Source organism: Antennarius striatus, chromosome 10 (assembly GCF_040054535.1).
Source record: "Antennarius striatus isolate MH-2024 chromosome 10, ASM4005453v1, whole genome shotgun sequence".
Taxonomy (NCBI): Eukaryota; Metazoa; Chordata; class Actinopteri; order Lophiiformes; family Antennariidae; genus Antennarius; species Antennarius striatus.
In genome coordinates, this window is record NC_090785.1 from 13325274 (window position 1) to 13345363 (window position 20090).

Here is a 20090-nt window from a genome sequence, read left to right on the forward strand (position 1 = left end):
CAGAGACGCTCTTGTATGATGAAGTAGCTTCATGCACAGATGGCCTGCATGGGGGAAACACTCCACTTCCTCGTGTTCACATATGTTGTGTTTTCCAGAGCAGGCTGCTGAACACTTATAGATGTGCTCTGGATGCCTCATGTATTGTGACATTGTTATCCTTTGAACTGTATTTTCCAGGTACTGGGAGTCATATACAATACAGTATTCACAATATAGAGGTGGTAATTAAAATCAATCAACTTTCCCTATGCGCTCAAGTAAGTTCTTCAATTTGCAGGTGCTCAAAAAACACAGATGATTTCCTGTTTTGTCCTTCAACAGTTGCCACAGGCATGTTCATCGCTCCTGGGTGGATCAGCATGTTTGTTTGTTTGCTTTTCTCTCAAAGAAATAACTGTACAGATTAGAGAAGGGGAGTGGTGCAACACACGCGTGCCAGACTCATCCTATGACCCATCCCATGAAGCTCTGACAGGGCCTGGCTTGGCTGACATGCTGACTGCACTGTGTCACAGCTGCCAGTCCACACTGCACACACACACACACACACACACACACACACACACACACACACACACACACACACACACACACACACACACACACACACACACACACACACACACTCACACACACACACAAAGAAAACACACTCTTGGTAACGAAACACACACATGACACCACGGAGAAGAGGCCTGTGCATTCCAAATTACTCCACTGACATGGAAACACACACAAAAAAAAGAAAGCATCTGTCTTTCCCACATCACTATTAAATGTGAGAACCTACGTATGTTGTTTTTGAAAAGAGGGATGGATAGAGAGGGAAAGAGAGAAGCGGGGGGGGGGCTAATTTAGAACAAACCATCTGTCTAGTCTAGTGAAATAATACATCTGTTTTATCGATGCATGGGGGAACTTGGAACAAGACTACATGTCGCAGAACATCCCTTTTCGTACCACTTTATCTTTTTAGGTAGTTTTACACTGAAGGTTTTTAGTCCCAGAAGCATCATACACACACACACACACACACACACACACACACACACACACACACACACACACGCACGCACGTACACACACACACACACACACACACACACGCACGCACGCACGTACACACACACACACACACACACACACGCACACACCTCACACAGACACACACACATGCACACACACACACAAACACACACACACACACGCACACACACACACACACCTCACACAGACACACACACACGCACACACACACACACGCACACACTCACACACTCACACACACACACACACACACACACACGCACACACGCACTCACGTACACACACACACACACACAGACACACACACACACACACACACACACACACACACACACACACACACACACACACACACACACACACGGGTTTGAGCAAAGCTGTTTCCTCAAAAATAAATAATAAATGTGCATGAAGGTGTTTTAGAAGACTACACTGAGCTGTAATGGGAGAAAGGATATAATAAAATAATTTCACAATACGGCCGTTTTTATTAAAAGTGTTGATTCATTTAAAAAAAATGGTTTGACAAATTCAGTCAGTCAACACGTGCGTGTTTGGAACTGTAGTGAAAGTAAGTCAGAAAGTAAACCTATGTTGTCCACATCATCAGAGGACACTGTTGAATTCCATACAAGGAACCCTATGGATACACCTTCTCAGATGTAAATAAAACACAACCATTTGACATTCTGGAAAATCCCCATTCCGTGTGTTTATCCTGATTTATTCATCGTGTTCATCAAATATTTCCCCAGCCGAATTCCCCCATCTCTTGACATCTCATTGTATTCTTTTGGCCCTCACAGAAATCAAACACAAGTTACACATTAATGCCGATATTAAATATTCAGTGTTTAGCACCATCAAATATGCAAAAGCCTCCATTTAAGGGTTGTTGCAGTGGTCAGGTCAGGAGGGACGCGCCGTGCAGCACAGTACAGCTCTTGGTGTTCGGTGTGGCAGCAGCGAGAGGTCAAGGCATGGATGGATGGATGGATGGATGGATGGATAGAGCGCTCCTCTTTCTTCTCCTTCCTCTTGTCTTTTCCGTAGTGGGCACTCTGGCCTCTGCAGGGAGGAGGCTACAGTTGAGTCCACAAAGTGTCTCCACATCCGTGGCTCTGTGTGCGTTAATGTCCCCCGAGGCCAAAGCTGTCGCTCGGCGCCGCTGAGACCCCAGCCGCGCTGATCTAAACCGAGACCACCACCATGGCTTCTTGCTTCAAGTCCTTTCCCTCTCCATCCATTATGCAGCCAATAGTCCGCAGCTGCAGCTCTCACATCTCTATTCACCCCTACATTTCCCTCTTTGCTTTCCTGCTCACTCCCTGCGTGGCGTTTAGTTGTTCACCCACTCGTTCATACAGCCGGCCAGCCGTGAGCCTGACAGCCAGTAATCATGATCAGCCACACATTCATGCAAGACGCATAAAACCCACATCCGTGTACTCTGTTGTTGAAGTGATAGACTGAGTTTTAATTGAATTTAGATACATCTTCATAATTGCTGACAATCATTACACAAGATATTTACAGTCATTATGAAATATTACAATTGGAATTTACAGAACCTTTGTACAAAATATGCCTGACTTCAATGCCTGGATAGCGGGGTCCTTGTTTATTCGTTTCTGGAGAACAAAACGTTGACCCAAAAGTCACTGGTGTCTGGAAGTGCTTTATAGTTTCAGCAAGTAGATCCTTTTAGAGTCCATTAAAAAGAAAGAAAAAAGAGAAAAGTCCAAAAAGTACAGAGTCAGCAAAGTTGTGAATTGTGTTTTTTTTTCTTTTTTTCCTCAGTTAAATTGCTCTTCTTTGTTTTTTTGATTGAATGAAACATTTGATCTGTAATTCAACTGCAAAAACAACAACAGAGATCCATTTAAATTGAATAAATCCGTAATATTTACACAATAGTGTGAGTATTGATTTATAAAAATGAATCATCTCTTTTTCTTTAAACATAATTTTTGTTTATCTACAGCTTTTCAAAACAGAAATCTAATCACAATGAAACGCGTCATACTTCTATCATTCAACTCTACTGATAATTATGATTGTGGATTGCCATAGTTATGCAGCAACTCTGGTTGCAATGAAACTCAGCAAAGTTCTTACACCAGCTTATGTCATGTTAAAGTCATCCTCCACTTGTGAAGCTCCACTCATGATGACAGAAAGTACAGAGAAGCCTAATTTTTCTCTTAGAAAACATGAGTTGAAATGGAATATGAATCTGTCAGCACTGCAAAAGCAAAACAGAAAATTGGCCAAAGCGTCACAATCTCACTCTTTCAACAGATAATATGAAAACTTCAAAAACTGGGGAAGCATTTCCTGTTCAGCATTGGCACTATTAAAGCCCCTCTGGGACATCCAGAGAAAAGAGCGCTCCCTGCTGTACACCTGCTGTCATACAGTCGTACTCGAACCATCCACCCAGTCGGGCCATGCTAAAGCCAAAGCTAGAAAATGGTAACTGACAGCCTAACCTCAGCTAGTAAAACTAAAATCCCTTACACTCCACCATCATTATGTCTGAGATGCAAATGAAATAAGCATGCTTTAAAAGGATGTTTTTGATATACAGTAATTATAGGAAAATAGACTATCAAGGATGATTCCTTTAAAATCATTTTAAAGCTTTCCTGGATGCAGACAGCTCGGCTACCAAGTAAATAGATACTAAACAAAACAAATCCTTAAAATATATGCAAACACAAGCATAAATATTTGATCCACAGAGAGTAAGCTACGAATGACAAATATTAGTGATATATTGAAATTCTGGAACAGGCACCGTTTTCTGTCTTTCAACTCACGTCTCTTTTGGAGCGTCAGTCATTTTAAGGTGTTTCCCAAATCCTAAAAGAGTCACTCTGACTGAAGTGTTGGGTGCTGCTGCAAGTCCATCCAAGTCTTTGCATTCTCCTTGCTTTTTCTGACATGAACCAGCTTAAAAATGTCGGTGCACTGTTCATCTTTCTTTTTCCCTCTCTCCCCCTCTTCATTCCGCTCACCTTCCCTAAACCCGACCCCCACCCCCCCTTTCTTTGCAAGCCCACCGTTAGCTGGCCACCAGATGCTGCTGGGTTTAATGGACGTAGTAGAGCCAGTAGACGACATTGAAGAAGGAGAAGACAGTGGGGAAGATCATCCTGGACCACTTATCGATCGAGTTCACATCAGATAAGTCTGGGATGTTGACTTTGAGCTGCGAGGCCCGTCTCCTTAGGCGTGACTTCTTCTGGGCGTGGCGCTCCAAGGCGCTATGGCCGTAGTTCTGGCGGGCCATGGCTGCTCTGCGGTACTGCAGTGTCGTGGTATCATAGGCCAGCATGGTGTTGCGGGGATCCCCGGGTGCTCCCAAGCCCCGGGAGAGATCCCCAGCACCACCCATCTCGTTCTTCATCTCCAGGGTGCTAAACAGGATGTTGTCATCGGGAGTCATCTGTGTGCGTAAAAACAAGTGGAGCCATTAGAAGTTACTGCCAGAAGGAAGTTATTCGAAAGGTTCAGCAACAGCGACAGTATGTCATCACTCGCTATGTAAAAAATACTGATGAGGTGCTCGAATGGGTAATGCAAATGAGCCAAAATTAAATTATTTACAGTGAAGAAATACTTAAGCACTAGGTAGTTATTGATCATCTGTCCATAAATATATAAGTGATAATACACAACACTATGAAGTAACATTCCTGCAGGAGGACAACGCGCTCCACAAACTAAATCACATGGAGAAATCTTTCATTGTCATCACAGAATTTCAGCCAGTTTGGTTAAAATTCTGTCGATTCACAAGACAAACTGAATAAAATAAATAGATAAATAAAAAAAGAGAAAGCAAACAGAAAAACGTGTGACAGGAGAAGGTTGAGAGAAATAGTAAGGACTTTGCAATGATGGAGGAGAGATAAAAGGCTAAAAAGGTTCAGGGCAAGTCAGGAAAGACATTGTGGAAAGTGAATTCAGATTAACATTTCTTCATCCATAGCCTGACTTGTTAGGAAAAACATTCCTGTAATCCAATCCTATCCCGGTATCAATACAGCTTGTTGTATTTTGCATTTTTGTGTAACTTTGATTCGAAGCCTCTTAGTCGGAACTGTTCTTCCAAATGTAAACTCTTTCCTTTCAATTGCTTCACTTTGTTTTAAGAGAGTTATCAATTCCATTTGAGATCATTTGGTTCTAAAGGATGTTATCTGAGAAGCTCCTGGTGTTTTCTTCTCTCTTGCCATATTTGTTTATTTCCCAGTAATTTAGATGTACAGCCCAGTCGAGATTAAATTAATGCCTGCAGAAATCAAACTGCTAAGCCATGTCTGTCAGGAAAATGCATGAAGAGCAAACCAAGAGAGGGAAAAACACAATGGTGGGAGTGATGATCAAAGTTGCCTTAAAAATCTATGGAAATCAAAGAAATGCACAAAGACTACAGCATTTTCCTCTGATCTGGATTGATTCAGATTGATGACATAGTTTTGACTTTCAAAACCTCCAGTACCTTATTTCTTTGCTCGCCTAGTCCTAAAGCGGCATCGTCCACAAAGATGGGATCCCACATCGAGTCATATGCGTCAATTTCCCTCTGTTTCATTCTGGCATACAGAGCATCATCTCTCTGAACTACATTTCCCACCAGCCACTGCAAGCATACAAAATCAGCACTGTTACTTAAGGGAAATCTTAGCTTGCCACAATCAGAAGGAAAGTGTGTTTTTTATGTTGCTGTTCCTCCTGCTAATTTTAGCAGCTGAATGAAACTTAAAGCGAAGGCTTTTCCACCACAACCAGTGATTTTTCCAAGGTGCCTTGCCCTTTGAGAGACACAGAAATATGGAGATAAATTAAGTGCTAATCGTAGCGTCTGCATTCACTCTTTCAGATCCTGATTGATGCGATAAAATTTGAAACACAGGACTAAACTAGTGGAAACGGAAAGCTAGAGCAGGAGTAAAGAGTGCTGGTAAAGACATCAAACATTGATCACAGCATCACATTGACCTTGAGAGGAGAAGAAAATCATTTGATCCCACAGTAACAGACACACACATTAACTGACAGCACAGATACCTTAACTTCCACAGATACCGGAAGTTTGCCGGCGCATGTACCTTGTTGGGGTCAGGTCTCAGCTTCTCGTTATTGGCCGTGGCGGCCTTCTCAGCAGCCTTCTTCTGCCGCTGAGGGCCCTGGCCGAAGAAGATGTAGTTGACCAAGGCGTACTCAAGCAGGGCCAGGAAAACAAACACAAAGCAGCCCATCAGGTACATGTCAATAGCCTTCACATAGGGGATCTTTGGGAGCGTCTCTCGCAAGTGGGTGTTGATGGTGGTCATGGTCAGCACCGTAGTGATTCCTGGATACCACAGATCACATGTTTAGAAAGAGATTTAAGACTTCGCACTCTCTGAAAATGTTTTAGCATCTGCAAAATTAAAAAAAAATAATAAGGAAAAACATTTTTAAAATATTAGCATAAATATTACATAGATATTGACAAGGTTGATTTGTTCTAGCCTCTACTGGATGGATTCAAATTTTGAAAAGACATTCATGATCCCCACAGGTTGAATCCTACTGACTTTGTATGAGTCGGGGTCGCCAGCAGATTAACGTTTGTGGTTTTGGTAAAATGTAACAGAACACATGTGCCATGTTTCACTACCTTACATCAAATTAGCTGACATCAGGTGCTCATTTTTCAAGGTGATGACTACGTGTTGGTGAACATGTTTATCGTGTGTGTGTATATTCATAGCAAACAGACTGGCGTGATGGAACGTGTACCCATATGGGCAAAAAAAAAAAGATCTGTAAACCTCCTGAGACTGAATTTGTGTGTGTTTGGTGTGTCAGGTCTGATCCTTACAACGTATGGAACAAACCGAATAAAACAAACCCCGCTGCCACTGCTAACACATAGTATTAGTCACACAACCGTTCACCTGTTTTGCTTTGTTGACATACACACACATTGTGTTGGATACATTAGTCATCTGCATGCACAATCCGCATTTGGTCAGATTCACACGAATTATAAATAACCCAGCAGCCAGCAGTGTTGTTGCCGTATGGAGCCTCATCTCATTGGCTGCGCTCTCTGTGCGCTCTCAGGACATTGGGATGAGTCGTATCTTTAAATTACGTTGCCCCTCTGAATGCGCCGTCTGGGGCTCCAACACATATTCCACATTCCAACCAGCATTTAATTTCTGGGTAGTGTCCTAACCCGGAGATGACACGCTGCACGGCTATAAAGACACACAGGACGCATTTCATTTTAGCATCAGCGGTAGATCAACATTATGCAAAAACATTAAGAGTCTTGTTTAAGGTGCATTTAAGCAATCCCTGATGTCATTTAGCAGTGAACCTAATAAGCTGGGATCTCCAACCAATGAGAGGTTTCGATATACAGACCAGCAGAGAGAAAGACAACACGCTTCAAGGTCGAGCTGCAGTGCTTCTCGCTCCGCATGAGTCATGCATATAGTCATCTCTGAACAACAGACATTTAGCCAGGCAGCCTATCACACACTGTTATCGCTCATATGCTTCAAGCTAATGAGGAAAAAAGTAAGTGCTGGGAAAAAAAGGAGTAGGCGCAGAGACAAGCTGATGACACACTAATGTATAGACCTAAAGCAAGTCTACATGTATGTTAAATGACTCTTTTCTGGTCTCTTATCATCTACCCTTGAGATATTTCCCAGGGTCAGTGTTGAGCAGTGGCGAGATGATCCTACCTAGGGCCACTCTGGCAGCCGATGCATCGTAGTTGATCCAGAAGGAGACCCAGGACAGGATGGTAATCAGGATGGAGGGCATATATGTCTGCAGGATGAAGTAACCAATGTTCCTCTTCAGTTTGAAGCTGAGGGACAGGCGGGGGTAGGAACCTGAAGGAGGCACAGGGAGAGAGGAAGTGGGATAGAAATAGATTTTTCTCATTGACGCCTACTAAAAGCTATATTTTCCTTGACACTGGTGAGTCTGCCAATAGCATGTACCAATACCAATGATGTGGTTGGATTTTAATGTTGGAAAGTCTGTCATTTATAGTAAATACTGTTTTTTTCTAATAACACATTTTCAGCTCAGCACAGCTGTCAGTGACCAAGAAAATAAAAAAATCCTGTTTTTGTGTACCTGTAGAGAACACCACATTCTTGGAGATAAGTTTATAGTCGACAATAGAGAACTGTGGCAGCTCTATTCTGTCGACCCCGGACACTGCCCCTTCTCCACCTCGCCAGTAAAACTCGATATCATCAGTGGTGTAGCCGTCTGCAGAGAAGAAACCAAAGCTCAGACACTTTATCATCGTCCATTAATAGTCGCTAAGACATTATGACATAGTGCAGTGTAACGTTCAATGAAAACATTTTAGTAGTGCTACCAAACTGAGGGGAGAGACCTGACAAAGGGCTACATTTGAGGTTCAGAATTATGGTTAAAGAAAACCATTCTAGCTATGTTCACAACGTATTATTTTTGGGAATGTTTGTCATTTCTTTCTTTTTCCCCCAGCAATAAAATGATGGAATCATTTCCAAACTATACATCCTAGCTTCACCAAATGATATCTCAAATACGGTAAAATTCAGTTGAAGCATTCACAGAACTGGTCGAACACAAAAAGAAAAGTGTGAAAGGACGACTGCTTTATTCTAAAGGGCTAAAAGCCGACTGAAACACATTCTATGACTTTTCTTCATCTATTTGGATATTAGCTTACATTCACTTCAGTACATTATTAAAGCCAACTTGTAATAACTAATCTAATCAATATGCCAAACTAATCTAATCAACATACTAAAGATTTATCTGACCTTGGCTTTTGTCCACACTAATCTAAATGTATAACAGTGCAGCAAAGACTTAAGCTTTATACAATGGTGCATTCAAGTACTACTGGAATTCACAGTAATACTTGAATGCACCACAGTTTTTTGAACATTTTAATATTGGTTGATTTGATTGAGGACATTTCCTACGGAGGATCTTGAGAACACGATGCTGCCCCCATGAAACCGACACACAGAGAAGTCTGTTCCCTGTATCTGCTACACAAACAGGTTCATGAACACAACAGCTACATGTTCAGTGGGAGTGATTACCAGTTCGTTTTTATGGACCTTCTTACATTAAATTGAAAAAGCAGCTAAATGAGTGGTAGAACTGCATGATCCACAAAAATATGTTCAGGCAATAAAAAATAAACTTGTGGAAGATGTGAGCAAAACTTGCTGTTTAAATTCTTAGTTGAAACATTGCTTATCCTAAAACATGATTATAGTGGCAAAAAACACTATTTTAAGCTGGATCCGCTTCTTGCACACGAAGCCTTCACTCACTTTTGTATATAGTTACAGACGTGAAGAAACAGAGAGCAGCCATCTCCCTGCTCTGAATTCAACTTTGTCTGCCTCACACTCAAAATAGAGGCAGTGACCTATTCTGATGTGATGAATAATTAAACTCTAAGGCTTTGATTTTAAAAATTAACACATATTTCTGACATTCAAGGTGACGTTAGTCATGGCACTCATTTTGGGCTGTTAGCGTGGACCAGCCTCCCGACCTGTTTCACATCAGACATTTGAAATTGTCAGTGCAGAAAGTAGAAATGATGCTCTAATAATCAGCAGTAGCTTCTTTCTCCGTGAGCCTGCATTCACAACAGCTACAAATGTGTACAGGTATAGTAATCTGTAACAGCAAACACATTAAGAAGGGAAACATAACACGGACATTTTCTAGCAATATTTTTACAAGTTATTGAAAAAGTACAAACAATGAAAACTTATTTCATTTGAGCCAACAGTTTCACTTTGAATGGCTGCAACCAGCACGAGCCGTCACACTCTCCACAGTGTGTGTATGTGTGTGTGTGTGTGTGTGTGTGTGTGTGTGTGTGTGTGTGTGTGTGTGTGTGTGTGTGTGCGTGCGTGCGTGTGTGTGTGTGTGTGTGTGGGTGACTGTCTTTCAGTTCTCTCTGATTTCCTAAACGTCTCTGCAGCATTTAGCGCCAAACACATTGGTTCTTAATGAAGGTATCATTTTTTAAATAATTTTTAATTTCTTTCTTTTAACTGTTTTATATTTAAGCAAAAGTCCAAAAAAACTGAGTAAACGTTATTTGCTTGCTGTTGTTTGGAGGTGTGTGTATTTACTGTATTTTATCTGGGGCTCACTTAATGAAACACTACAGTGTGTGTTTTCAGAGTGATGAAGGTGACCCAGAGGGTTGGTGTGGCTCACTGATGTGTCTTCTATAATTTTAGAACTGTATTAGATCTGGGAGACACAAAGGAATGAACAAGAATCACTACAGGCAGTGCTCGTGAATGGAATCAACTGATGGTTGTTTTTGTCTTTTATTGACTGTGACAAAGGTGTAGATGTTGACTTTGTTCTTTAATTGTTCTAAATCTTTCCAAATGAAGCGGAGCCTGAATGCATCACGCCCCTGGTGCAGCTGTGGAGCTTAATAATGATAAAATTGGAACTCTTTGTTAAACCACAATTAAACACGATTAATGCAGTTGTTTTCGAATGTTTACCGACAACATTCTTAATCCATGAAGAAATATCATTTACACACTCATATGTTTCACCAGATGCTAAAACTCATGCATGTTTGCATGTGAATGACTGAGCCTTTCAGAGCTGTTGATGATGCTCACTTATAATAAATCTAAACATACTTTTAAATATGTTTCTGCCACCAAATTAAAATCAAGCAAATATTTCCAAAAATGTTGAAACCTAAAATTTTTTTTTTTTTTTTTAATTTTTACAGATGGGAGGGTACGCCAGCACATACAATAAGCCCTCCCTGTAAGTCTGCATTATTAACAATACAGGCCCATCCCATTAGAGCTGAGTCCACCCTGCTGCTGTTTTGATGTGCAGCTCGTTGGTCAGCAAGAACATGGTGCGGTCCCACTGTCTGAATGGTTGATGTGAAGAGAAAAACAATGCAGAATGAGCTCTGAGATATGCATGCATGTGTGTGGGTGTGTGCATGTAAACAACAAATTGAATAAATGTGGACATTAATCGTTGCTCGTTGCAGCCCAGCATGTGAGACCAGTGGCTTGAGCAGCAGCAGCAGCAGCAGCAGCGAGCTGCTGACGTATCTGGGAATGTGGGGTTTTAAGACTTGTGTCTGTTAAAAATACATCAAGTTTATCAAGGGAAGTGAGTTCTCGGGGCTCATTAGTCTGAATAAAATAGCATGAACTGATTCTGATGTTAAAACCACTGCCAGTTAATCCATATGAGAGCAGATACTGCCTGGTGATCAAAACTAGAACCATACAGTATGTGTGTGTGTGTGTGTGTGTGTGTGTGTGTGTGTGTGTGTGTGTGTGTGTGTGTGTGTGTGTGTGTGTGTGTGTGTGTGTGTGTGTGTGTGTGTGTGTGTGTGTGTGTGTGTGTGTGTGTGTGTGTGTGTTGTGCTGCCTGAGAGGAGGAAGAGGAGTAGAAGAAAGCCAGTTATGAGTGTTGGAGAGAAAAATAAAAAAGGGTGGGAGAGAAAAAAAGAATAGGATGAGACTGTGCAAAGAAAGGAGAAGAGAAATGGAAAGAGCGAGTGATGAGGAGAGATGCCGAGCGTAATGGAGAGGAGCAGCGAGAGGCAGTTTTGGCCCGTGCTGTTTTTGTGCTGCTTAATGCTGCTGGTGATGATGTGATCAAACCCGGAAAGACTCAGCCCTACACCACATCCCAGCCCCGTAATCCGTCTCCCTGGGGACCCAGATAAAACAGGCAAAGGGCCTACTCTTTCACTCTCATGTTACTCCACACCTCCTCCCTCTGTTCACTAGAGAACACCGGACCGATCTCGTACAATAACCGCCTCCATGTGAAATGAGCTCTTTGTACTTTACGGACATGGACGACGTTCCAGAACGAAGCTGCACGTCGACTATCTGAAAGACTGGGCGTAATCAGGCTCCTGCACACCTTGGGAAGCTACTACAGTTGGAGTTGACTTAATTAAAGCGGATGTTATCAGTCAGTGAGACATTACTGATGTTCTATTCTTGATTCGTATCTCTTGATACCTCATCAGCCTTCCTCAGCATTTTACACGACGTCTTTTCAACCTTCCTCCTGCCTCGCCACCGATGGGCCAGCAGACTGTTCCTCCACCGCTTGTCAGAGCTACTTGTGAATGTGGGATCTGTTCGAATCTACATCAACGTGTGGGCGTGAGAGCTGGTTGTCAGGGACGATAGTACTTACAGCTTTCGATCTCCAGGGTACAGTTTTGCTCATCTAAAGGGTAGCGGCGCAGGTCCATCATACAGGCTGCGGTTGTAGTAATCCTACACACACACAGTGGAATGAGAATAAAGGATTCATCAAAGAGTTGGTGAGGCAGCCACCAGCGGCCCATTTCATTTCATGTGACCTTCAGTACAGAGAACGATGAACACATCAAACAGGATGACAAACACAGAGAACTGAGGAGAACCCAATGTTCCTCTGAAAATGGAAAATGTCATCAAATAGAATTAGGAGTGACTCAAAATCTCATGTTCATTCCACACAACTGAAGAAGGCATCCTCCCACCATGTCGGTGTGATTTTGATGTCGACCAGGTTCACAAATTGAAATTAAAAGTAGAACCATGGCAGTCACAGACTGCAACATCCCGCAATACTCCTGAAGTAAACATGTACTCTGACCTTCTTTCATAGGTCAGGGTCATTAAATAAAAGACCCACGATCCAACTAGTGCATAGACTAGAGCAGGGATTCCTAAAGTGTGGTGCGCGAGCTGCCGTTGGGGGGGTGCGCGAGTGTAATGGCAGCTGAGCACCTTGAAACACATAAATAATTAAATAAATAATTTAAACACTTTCTAATGGAGGATTAACAGTTTAAATATTTAAATTGATTCACGTAAATCATTTTTTAATTTTCAATTAAAAAACGTTTTGGGAAATTTTTAAATTTAAAAAAAAACAAAAAACCAAAATGCACTTGGCTTTCTCCTAGCTACGTGCTAGCTTGTTGTGATAGCAACAACAATAATATGCCGAAATGCATAACTGGTTGAAAACGGGCAGTCTGTCCGGTATTACATCTGGGAGAAATGAAAGAGGACAGGATACATTGGCCACAACTAAGAGCTGTGCAGTCTACCAGGCTGAAGCAATCGAGCAGGAAAAAGAGAGTGATGATGACGAGACAGGGGAAACCGAAAACGAGGAGCACAGAACACAGAAAACTCACCCGGACACTTCATCGGGAGAAGGGGGTAAAGAACACAATGAGACTCGTACTCGAAAGAGAAAATATGATGTTGAACTTGGGCCTATGTTATTTTGATTCTTTGTGGCGGAGTAGCATATTTGTTACCATTTAATAACTGTTACAGTTTGTTTAATAGGCCTATTTGTTACATAGTAATAACTGCTGTTCATCACTCACCTGTAGTCGGCTCGCTCGGCGACCATTTTGACTTAAAATATTATTATTGTCATTTTTATATTGTTACTATTATTCTCCCCACCGTATCTAAAGTGAGACATCATTAGGCCCATTATTGCACAATCTATTCTGTGTTAACAGGAGCCTATATTATTAAACTTGATAACTATATGGCTATAAAGACTACGCCTTTTCTTTCTTTTTTTTTTCATGTTTTGGGCATTGGGGTGCGTTAGCTAAGTCGGGAGGTAGAAGTGGGTGTGCGGACTGAAAAGTTTGGGAACTGCTAGACTAGTGCATATGGAGAAGGCCAGTGTGAGTAAGACCATAGATCAAAGCTAGTGCATAGGTAGATCCAAGCACTAGTTTTGATCTATGGTCTTACTCACACTGACCTTCTCCCTTGTCTGAGTGTACAAAAGTTGACATTTGACCTTGAGCCTAGTTTTCTCAAGGTCAAGGTCATCATCTCATTTTCATCCCCTTTGTTGCCCGAGTAATGTGCTTTTTGTTTCACCTTTCTATCTGCAACAGTTGACAAGATATTTGTTGGACGAACGAATGAACCAATCAACCAACTAACCAACGAAAGAACGAACGAACGAACAAACAAACAACTGGCAATCGCAATACGTCACCGCTTTGAAGCGGGATACAATAAATTTGACATCACCCTGTCAGGGAAGCTTCCTCATTATGCATCTAAAAAAACAGACCCATTACGTGACTTGTTTGACAAGAAAATTAACCCCTAGAATTTGGAATCAGTTGTAATTCAAGGAAAATAATATTTCGCAAATGTTGTTCAGCATCTGATCATTGACATTCGACATCAAAAAGAATCAGTTCAGTTGCAGTGAAATGCTTGTGATGATATAATTTTCCATGTTAGGACAGAGAATATTCTGTAAGCGTCGTAAATTTACCATATCCAGATTTCTTGGATCCAGCTGTCGAGCAATTTATGTCCAACCAGTCATGTTTTTCATCAAAATGTCCTCCAGATTCTGTTCAAGTACGACTTACTTTACAATTTACCAAAATATTTTACATTAGAATATAATATTTATTTTGGAAAAGCCCATCCTGCTCCATCATTTCTTAATGTGAAATAAAAGGCACACTTCATGAATTTTCCACAGATATTAATATATTTAACAAAAAATGAGGAGCTGAGACATGACAATTGCTTTACTGTCATCCCGCTGGTAAAAAACAAACACTCAAACAAACAAACAGAACACTGTAACACTGTGAACCAGGAGCATCCGACAGGCTGGCCGGAGCGCAGACGGGCTGGAACCCTGAGGATGTCTGAGAGGGACTGGACACAGTTTGACTGTACAACACTCAAGCTAGCAATCTATACACACACACACACACACACACACACACACACACACACACACACACACACACACACACACACACACACACACACACACACACACACACACACACACACACACACACACACACACACCAACACAAATGCACAAACAGACTGATTATCATGATAGAGGTATTACGTGATCAACCATTTCTTGAGTCATAATAGACAATGGATCCTGTTAGATGACACTGATAAAAAGAGGAATCATTAGGAATCATGAAATTATTTTACAACGTCACTCATGTCAAGTCATTGATTGCTTAGTTGTTATGGTGTTCTCACTTCTGTCTAACAGGAAGGAGCTGACTCAACTGCTTTATCATATACTGGAATAGGAATATTACTAATGCAATGAGTGTCAGTCACGATAAAGCAAAGTTTTCTGAAGAAACAACTGATAAATTGAACACATTTTACACGGTGATGTTTTAGTCTTGTCTCTTTTTATAGCGTGAGTTAACATTTGCTAGCATGCACGGTGCACCTGCTCATCAGGAGCAATGAAAAGACAAAAAAAAACTGCACAGCTTCAGCTGCAATTTGACTTTCATTATGTTGTGTGAGGACACTTCAACATGCCTCCATATTAGTAAACCACTGCTCTACCTTCTGAGCCACAGCTGCACCATTATTTAGAGCCTTTATCGATTTAACAACCAGCTGCTTAATCTAACAACTTTAATTCTTAATCAAATTGCACAAACAAAAAAATCAAGTATCCCCATAAATTCCTCATCCTACTGCTTTGAGCCCAGCAGAAATAGCGCCAAAAACCGGAGATTTTACAGAGATAGTGAGCTTGACATAAAGAGTACATTATCTATTAGTATCACCAGTTTAAGGCAAAAATCTATCCTCTGACAGTACATCATCGTATTATTTAACGCTGGTTGGTGAGATGGACTAAATTTTCGGGCTAAAAACCCAGGAAATATTTTACAATCTTCTATATTAGAAATGCTGCTTTTGAGCCAGTCTATAAATACATCTACATAGAAACGGAACTCATTTCAGCAAAATCAAGAATAGACATTCAATTATAAACTAACACTATAAAAATCAAATCACAATCTCTCCTCTCTTAACTCCATCACAACTGCAAACTTATCTTGAAGGGTGCTTTGTCTTTAATAATTAAGGGGAAAAGTTTATTTGAAATCCTTCTACATAACTCTCGCAGCTCCCCTGGGCCCAGCCTGGCAACTTTAAGATTTCATATTTTGAGATGTCGACACACAGCCTTTCTCTCACACTCAAACTCTCCCTCTGCCGTCTTTCTCTTGCACTCTGGGCTCTTATATAAGAGCCAGTGAGCAGGACCATGGTGCACCGAGGGATTAACACAGGAGACTTCACTCTGTCCTAGTTTACCCCCCCTTTATGACCACAACTTACTAGGATGTTGTGCTCACCAGCCAGTCACTCATTACTCACCATGATCACCATCACCACCACTAAATCATCATGGTGGCAGAGGAAGCACAGGGGAAAAGTGGAAATGAGGCCAAAATGGCAGGGGTAAAAATAACAGCCTATTTATAGCCCACCTACATCATCAGCAGAAGTCTCAAAGCTTTTTTGTCCGAGACTCAGCATGGCTGATGAAGAGCTACATCCCCTGGCCTAGCTAAAATGGCCTCTTCCAACGCTAACAATTAACAGACAACTCATGACGACAGAGGAGGAGAGAGAGAGAGACCGATGACGATGTCACTGCAGGATTCCCTCCCCATCTTTTTTGCGTTTTCCTCCCCGTAATCTCTGTTGCAGCAAGACTCTGCTTTGGACCTCAGCAGCAGCAGCAGTAATCACAAAGCACAGGCTTGTTTGCTGTTCATCAACATCGGGGCCAGCCCCTCTTTCTCATCCCAACCTGCCGGAGGAGAGGCCGCGCTCTAACAGATCACGCAGATTCAAACACGGTTCATTTGCTCTGCGTCGGAGCTAATAGGACATGGAGCTCTAAAAAAAGCCTGCTTTATTTTTTTTTCCTTCTCTTTTGCATGTTCCCTCAGACATCAACCAGGGCTTTATGTATGTGTGCAGACCCCCTCAGGCAGCCTGTGCACCTTTTTTTCCAAATGACCTTGTTTACGGACAAAACACATCCACCACAAAGTCCCAGACAGAATTTCATTCGGAGGGAGCGTCCCGGCAGAGAACCTATGCAGAGACATTTTTTGCAAGCAGGTTACAAGCCAGAGCCTCCTTTAATTAAACTCACACATTATTGCACGCACATTGTAATTGAGTTTAAGTTAAATTAAGATGGAGAAGGTTCCTCCATTTTGATTAGACAGTCTTGCTGAGCTGTGAAAGCATGGCAGGACTGTTTCTCCCTGCTCAACCACCGCTGCCAAATTTGAAAATAAAATGTCTGCAGTGGCAACAAGAGTCCATCCTGTGCACCGAGATCAAGGGAGAGGGAGCGTCTGATTTCAAAGTGTTAGTAAATCTAAACACATGCGAGATAAAACCAGGCCACCCTGATCAGCAGTTTGAGAGAAAAATAGATAACTTTGAAGGTGATACTGAACCACTATCGATTGTATTGACAAGACAGAAAAGATTATTCAAATCCCTGTCTTGCTCCACTCAGCAGCTTTGTCCTCCTGGCCACGCGATGTCATCTATTGAGCTGCAGAGTGGAGCCCTGACAAAAGAGGACATCAGTCTCCATAGCAAGAATGTGTCCTCTCACAAAGGGAGTTACAGTACTGAGAGAGGAGGAGAGAGAGGGAGAAACAATCCGAAGAATTTCTCTGTTTTGAAGGAAGTCTGACCTTCGTGTCTCTTCCTCTCTGCCTCTGTTTTCAGGTCATCTATAAGGAATCATTCACTGACTCTATTTCCTCCTTATATATAACGCAAAAGCTAAGAGGAGTTGATGTTGTTTTCCGAGTTAATCTGAGTGTTTTCAGGTGTCTCTGCTGGAGATTTACACCCAGCTCTAACGTGATGGGTCGCAGCAGGGCTGTGAGAGAAGGTGTGGATTTTACAGGTTATGGGATGCTCTAAATATCCTTGAAGTCTCACACACACACACACACACACACACACACACACACACACATACACTCTAATCTAGCGCTTCCTACCAACTACACAGTTTTGGGTCCCGCTGGTACAGTGTTTGCTATTATTATTGTTAGTTCAGCAAAAAAATGAGGCTGTTAAAATGTTTATTTTAATTGCTTAATTTACACGAATTTCGTGAGAAAACATCAAATCTCACAGTGTGAGTTTTTAGATTTTTAGATTTAAAAATTAAAACAAGACATAAAAGGTTGCTGGAAAACTGATTACATTCCACTTCAAAGCGGTGATGTATATTAATTGTCAGTGTTCATGTGTTCGTCTGTTAGTTCGTCCACCAAATATCTTTTAAACCGTTTCAGATAGAAAGATGAAACAAAAAGCACATTACTCGGGCGGCAACGGGGATGAAAATGAGATAATAACCTTGATCTTGAGAAAACTAAGTCAAGGTGAGATTTTAACTTTTGTACACTCAGGAATAAACCATTTTAGTTTCATTTCATTTCAGCTCATAGTTTTTCGTGTGCTACATAGCATCTGTCTTCTTGTCATTCAAATTTAAAAGGCAGTGGAGTTGGTGTATCCTCCTATGACCGCTGGTCTCTGGTCTCATCTATTCATCGTCCTCTCCCTCCTGGATTAAAACAACACGTTTACATTTTGCTCTCAGTTTGTCCAATCTGATGTTCGCTGACACCGTTTTCATGTCCTCAGGAAGCAGACACACTGTTTTGTTTTCTGCAGATGATGTGAAATTTGATCTTAACTGGTAGAAATGTGTGAAATCATCATGCCGCTACATCATCACCATGAACAACCTCCACCACACGCTGCCCGGGCATCAGGGAACCACTGGTAAATGTTTTTGTATTTTAATTGAAATCAGTTCAAATGTTTAAAAAAAAATCGTCAAGTGACGACCTCCTTCATACTTTCGAGCTTATGTCCAATATTTATCGGACACGTGTCACCACCATGAATTAAATATCATACCCCTGGTTCACAGACCCTGCAAACCTACAACCAGCATTAGGAATCCTGTTTACCAATAAACATTTATGTCTTAGCAGCGAAAATGGGACTTTTAGTCAAGACAAATTCAGACTGATTTGTCTGAGGCTCCTCAGGTGAAATCCAACTGAGCTGATTATCAGTAGCAGACTCTCCAGCTATCCCATCATATGTTGCCCTTCACCAAAAACATATTGTAATGATCCAAATTTAGCAGAAATTGTGAGATGTTGTTCATGTTTGAGGATTTTTATTGTCCTGTTATTATTTTTCATAACATTGGAAAAATGTTTGAAAAAAATTCCAATATCGTAATGTTAGATAAAGTAAAATATTGATCCAGCATCTTCAGTTTTTTTTAAACTTTGGTACAAGATCCTCTGCTGATACTGCTATAAAGAATGATATACACGGAAAATAGAATGTTGTGTGTCCACCTAAAAAATAAAAGTAAAAATAAATGATGGATGTGCTTTTTTTTTTTTAATCCACACAAAAATCCAATGGATTCGTTCTCATCCTCCCACCAAGTTTCATGAAAACCTGTTCGGTAGTTTTTTTGAGTAATCCCGCTGGCAAACTAAGAGCAAACAGGTGGACTCATGACCATCTTGGCAGTAATGAACTCAAATGCTCCACGCTAAGACACCCTGAAAGGACATGTGTACACACACACGCACGTGCACACACACGCACGTGCACACACACACACACACAACCCTTGAATCTCCTCTCCGTTAGACATCGTCTCCACATCCACCAAGGCCCTGCTGCTGCAGCCAGCCGGCCCGTCTCTACAGGTACGTGTCATCCTGCTCACAGGCATCCGGCCCAGCTAACTCTGACAGAAGCTTATGTCTGGACTCGCTAGCATCAAATAATACCTGGACAAAACCCACCAACCAAATAATAGAGGAGCCGAGAGGTACCAGCACTGACAAGGACAAAGTATCTGAAGCAACAACCACGTCTCTCTGTTGCACCCAGACTCTCAAATGTGCAACAACTCTTCCATGGCCTCCGTCACTTTTTTGGTTGTTATGCAAAGTTGTGTGTTTGGCTTACATAATTGAGTCAGCGCATTATAAATGACATTTCTCATCCGCTGAAGCAAAAAATGCAGCAACAAAAAGTCTG

General features: G+C 41.6%; 1 protein-coding gene across 1 annotated transcript in view; it reads right to left on the minus strand.

Annotated features, from left to right (window-relative positions):
- Positions 1-4116: 4116 nt before the first annotated feature.
- The window catches only part of gabrb2a (gamma-aminobutyric acid type A receptor subunit beta2a), a 35710-nt gene continuing 19736 nt past the window's right edge, over positions 4117-20090 (minus strand). The window contains exons 11-15 of the mRNA XM_068325741.1: positions 12316-12398; positions 8209-8346; positions 7806-7958; positions 6171-6415; positions 4117-4501 (exon numbers count right to left, since the gene is read on the minus strand). Coding sequence (XP_068181842.1) covers positions 4145-4501; positions 6171-6415; positions 7806-7958; positions 8209-8346; positions 12316-12398 — 976 coding nt within the window. The 3' untranslated portion in view covers positions 4117-4144. The remainder of the gene's footprint in view (positions 4502-6170; positions 6416-7805; positions 7959-8208; positions 8347-12315; positions 12399-20090) is intronic.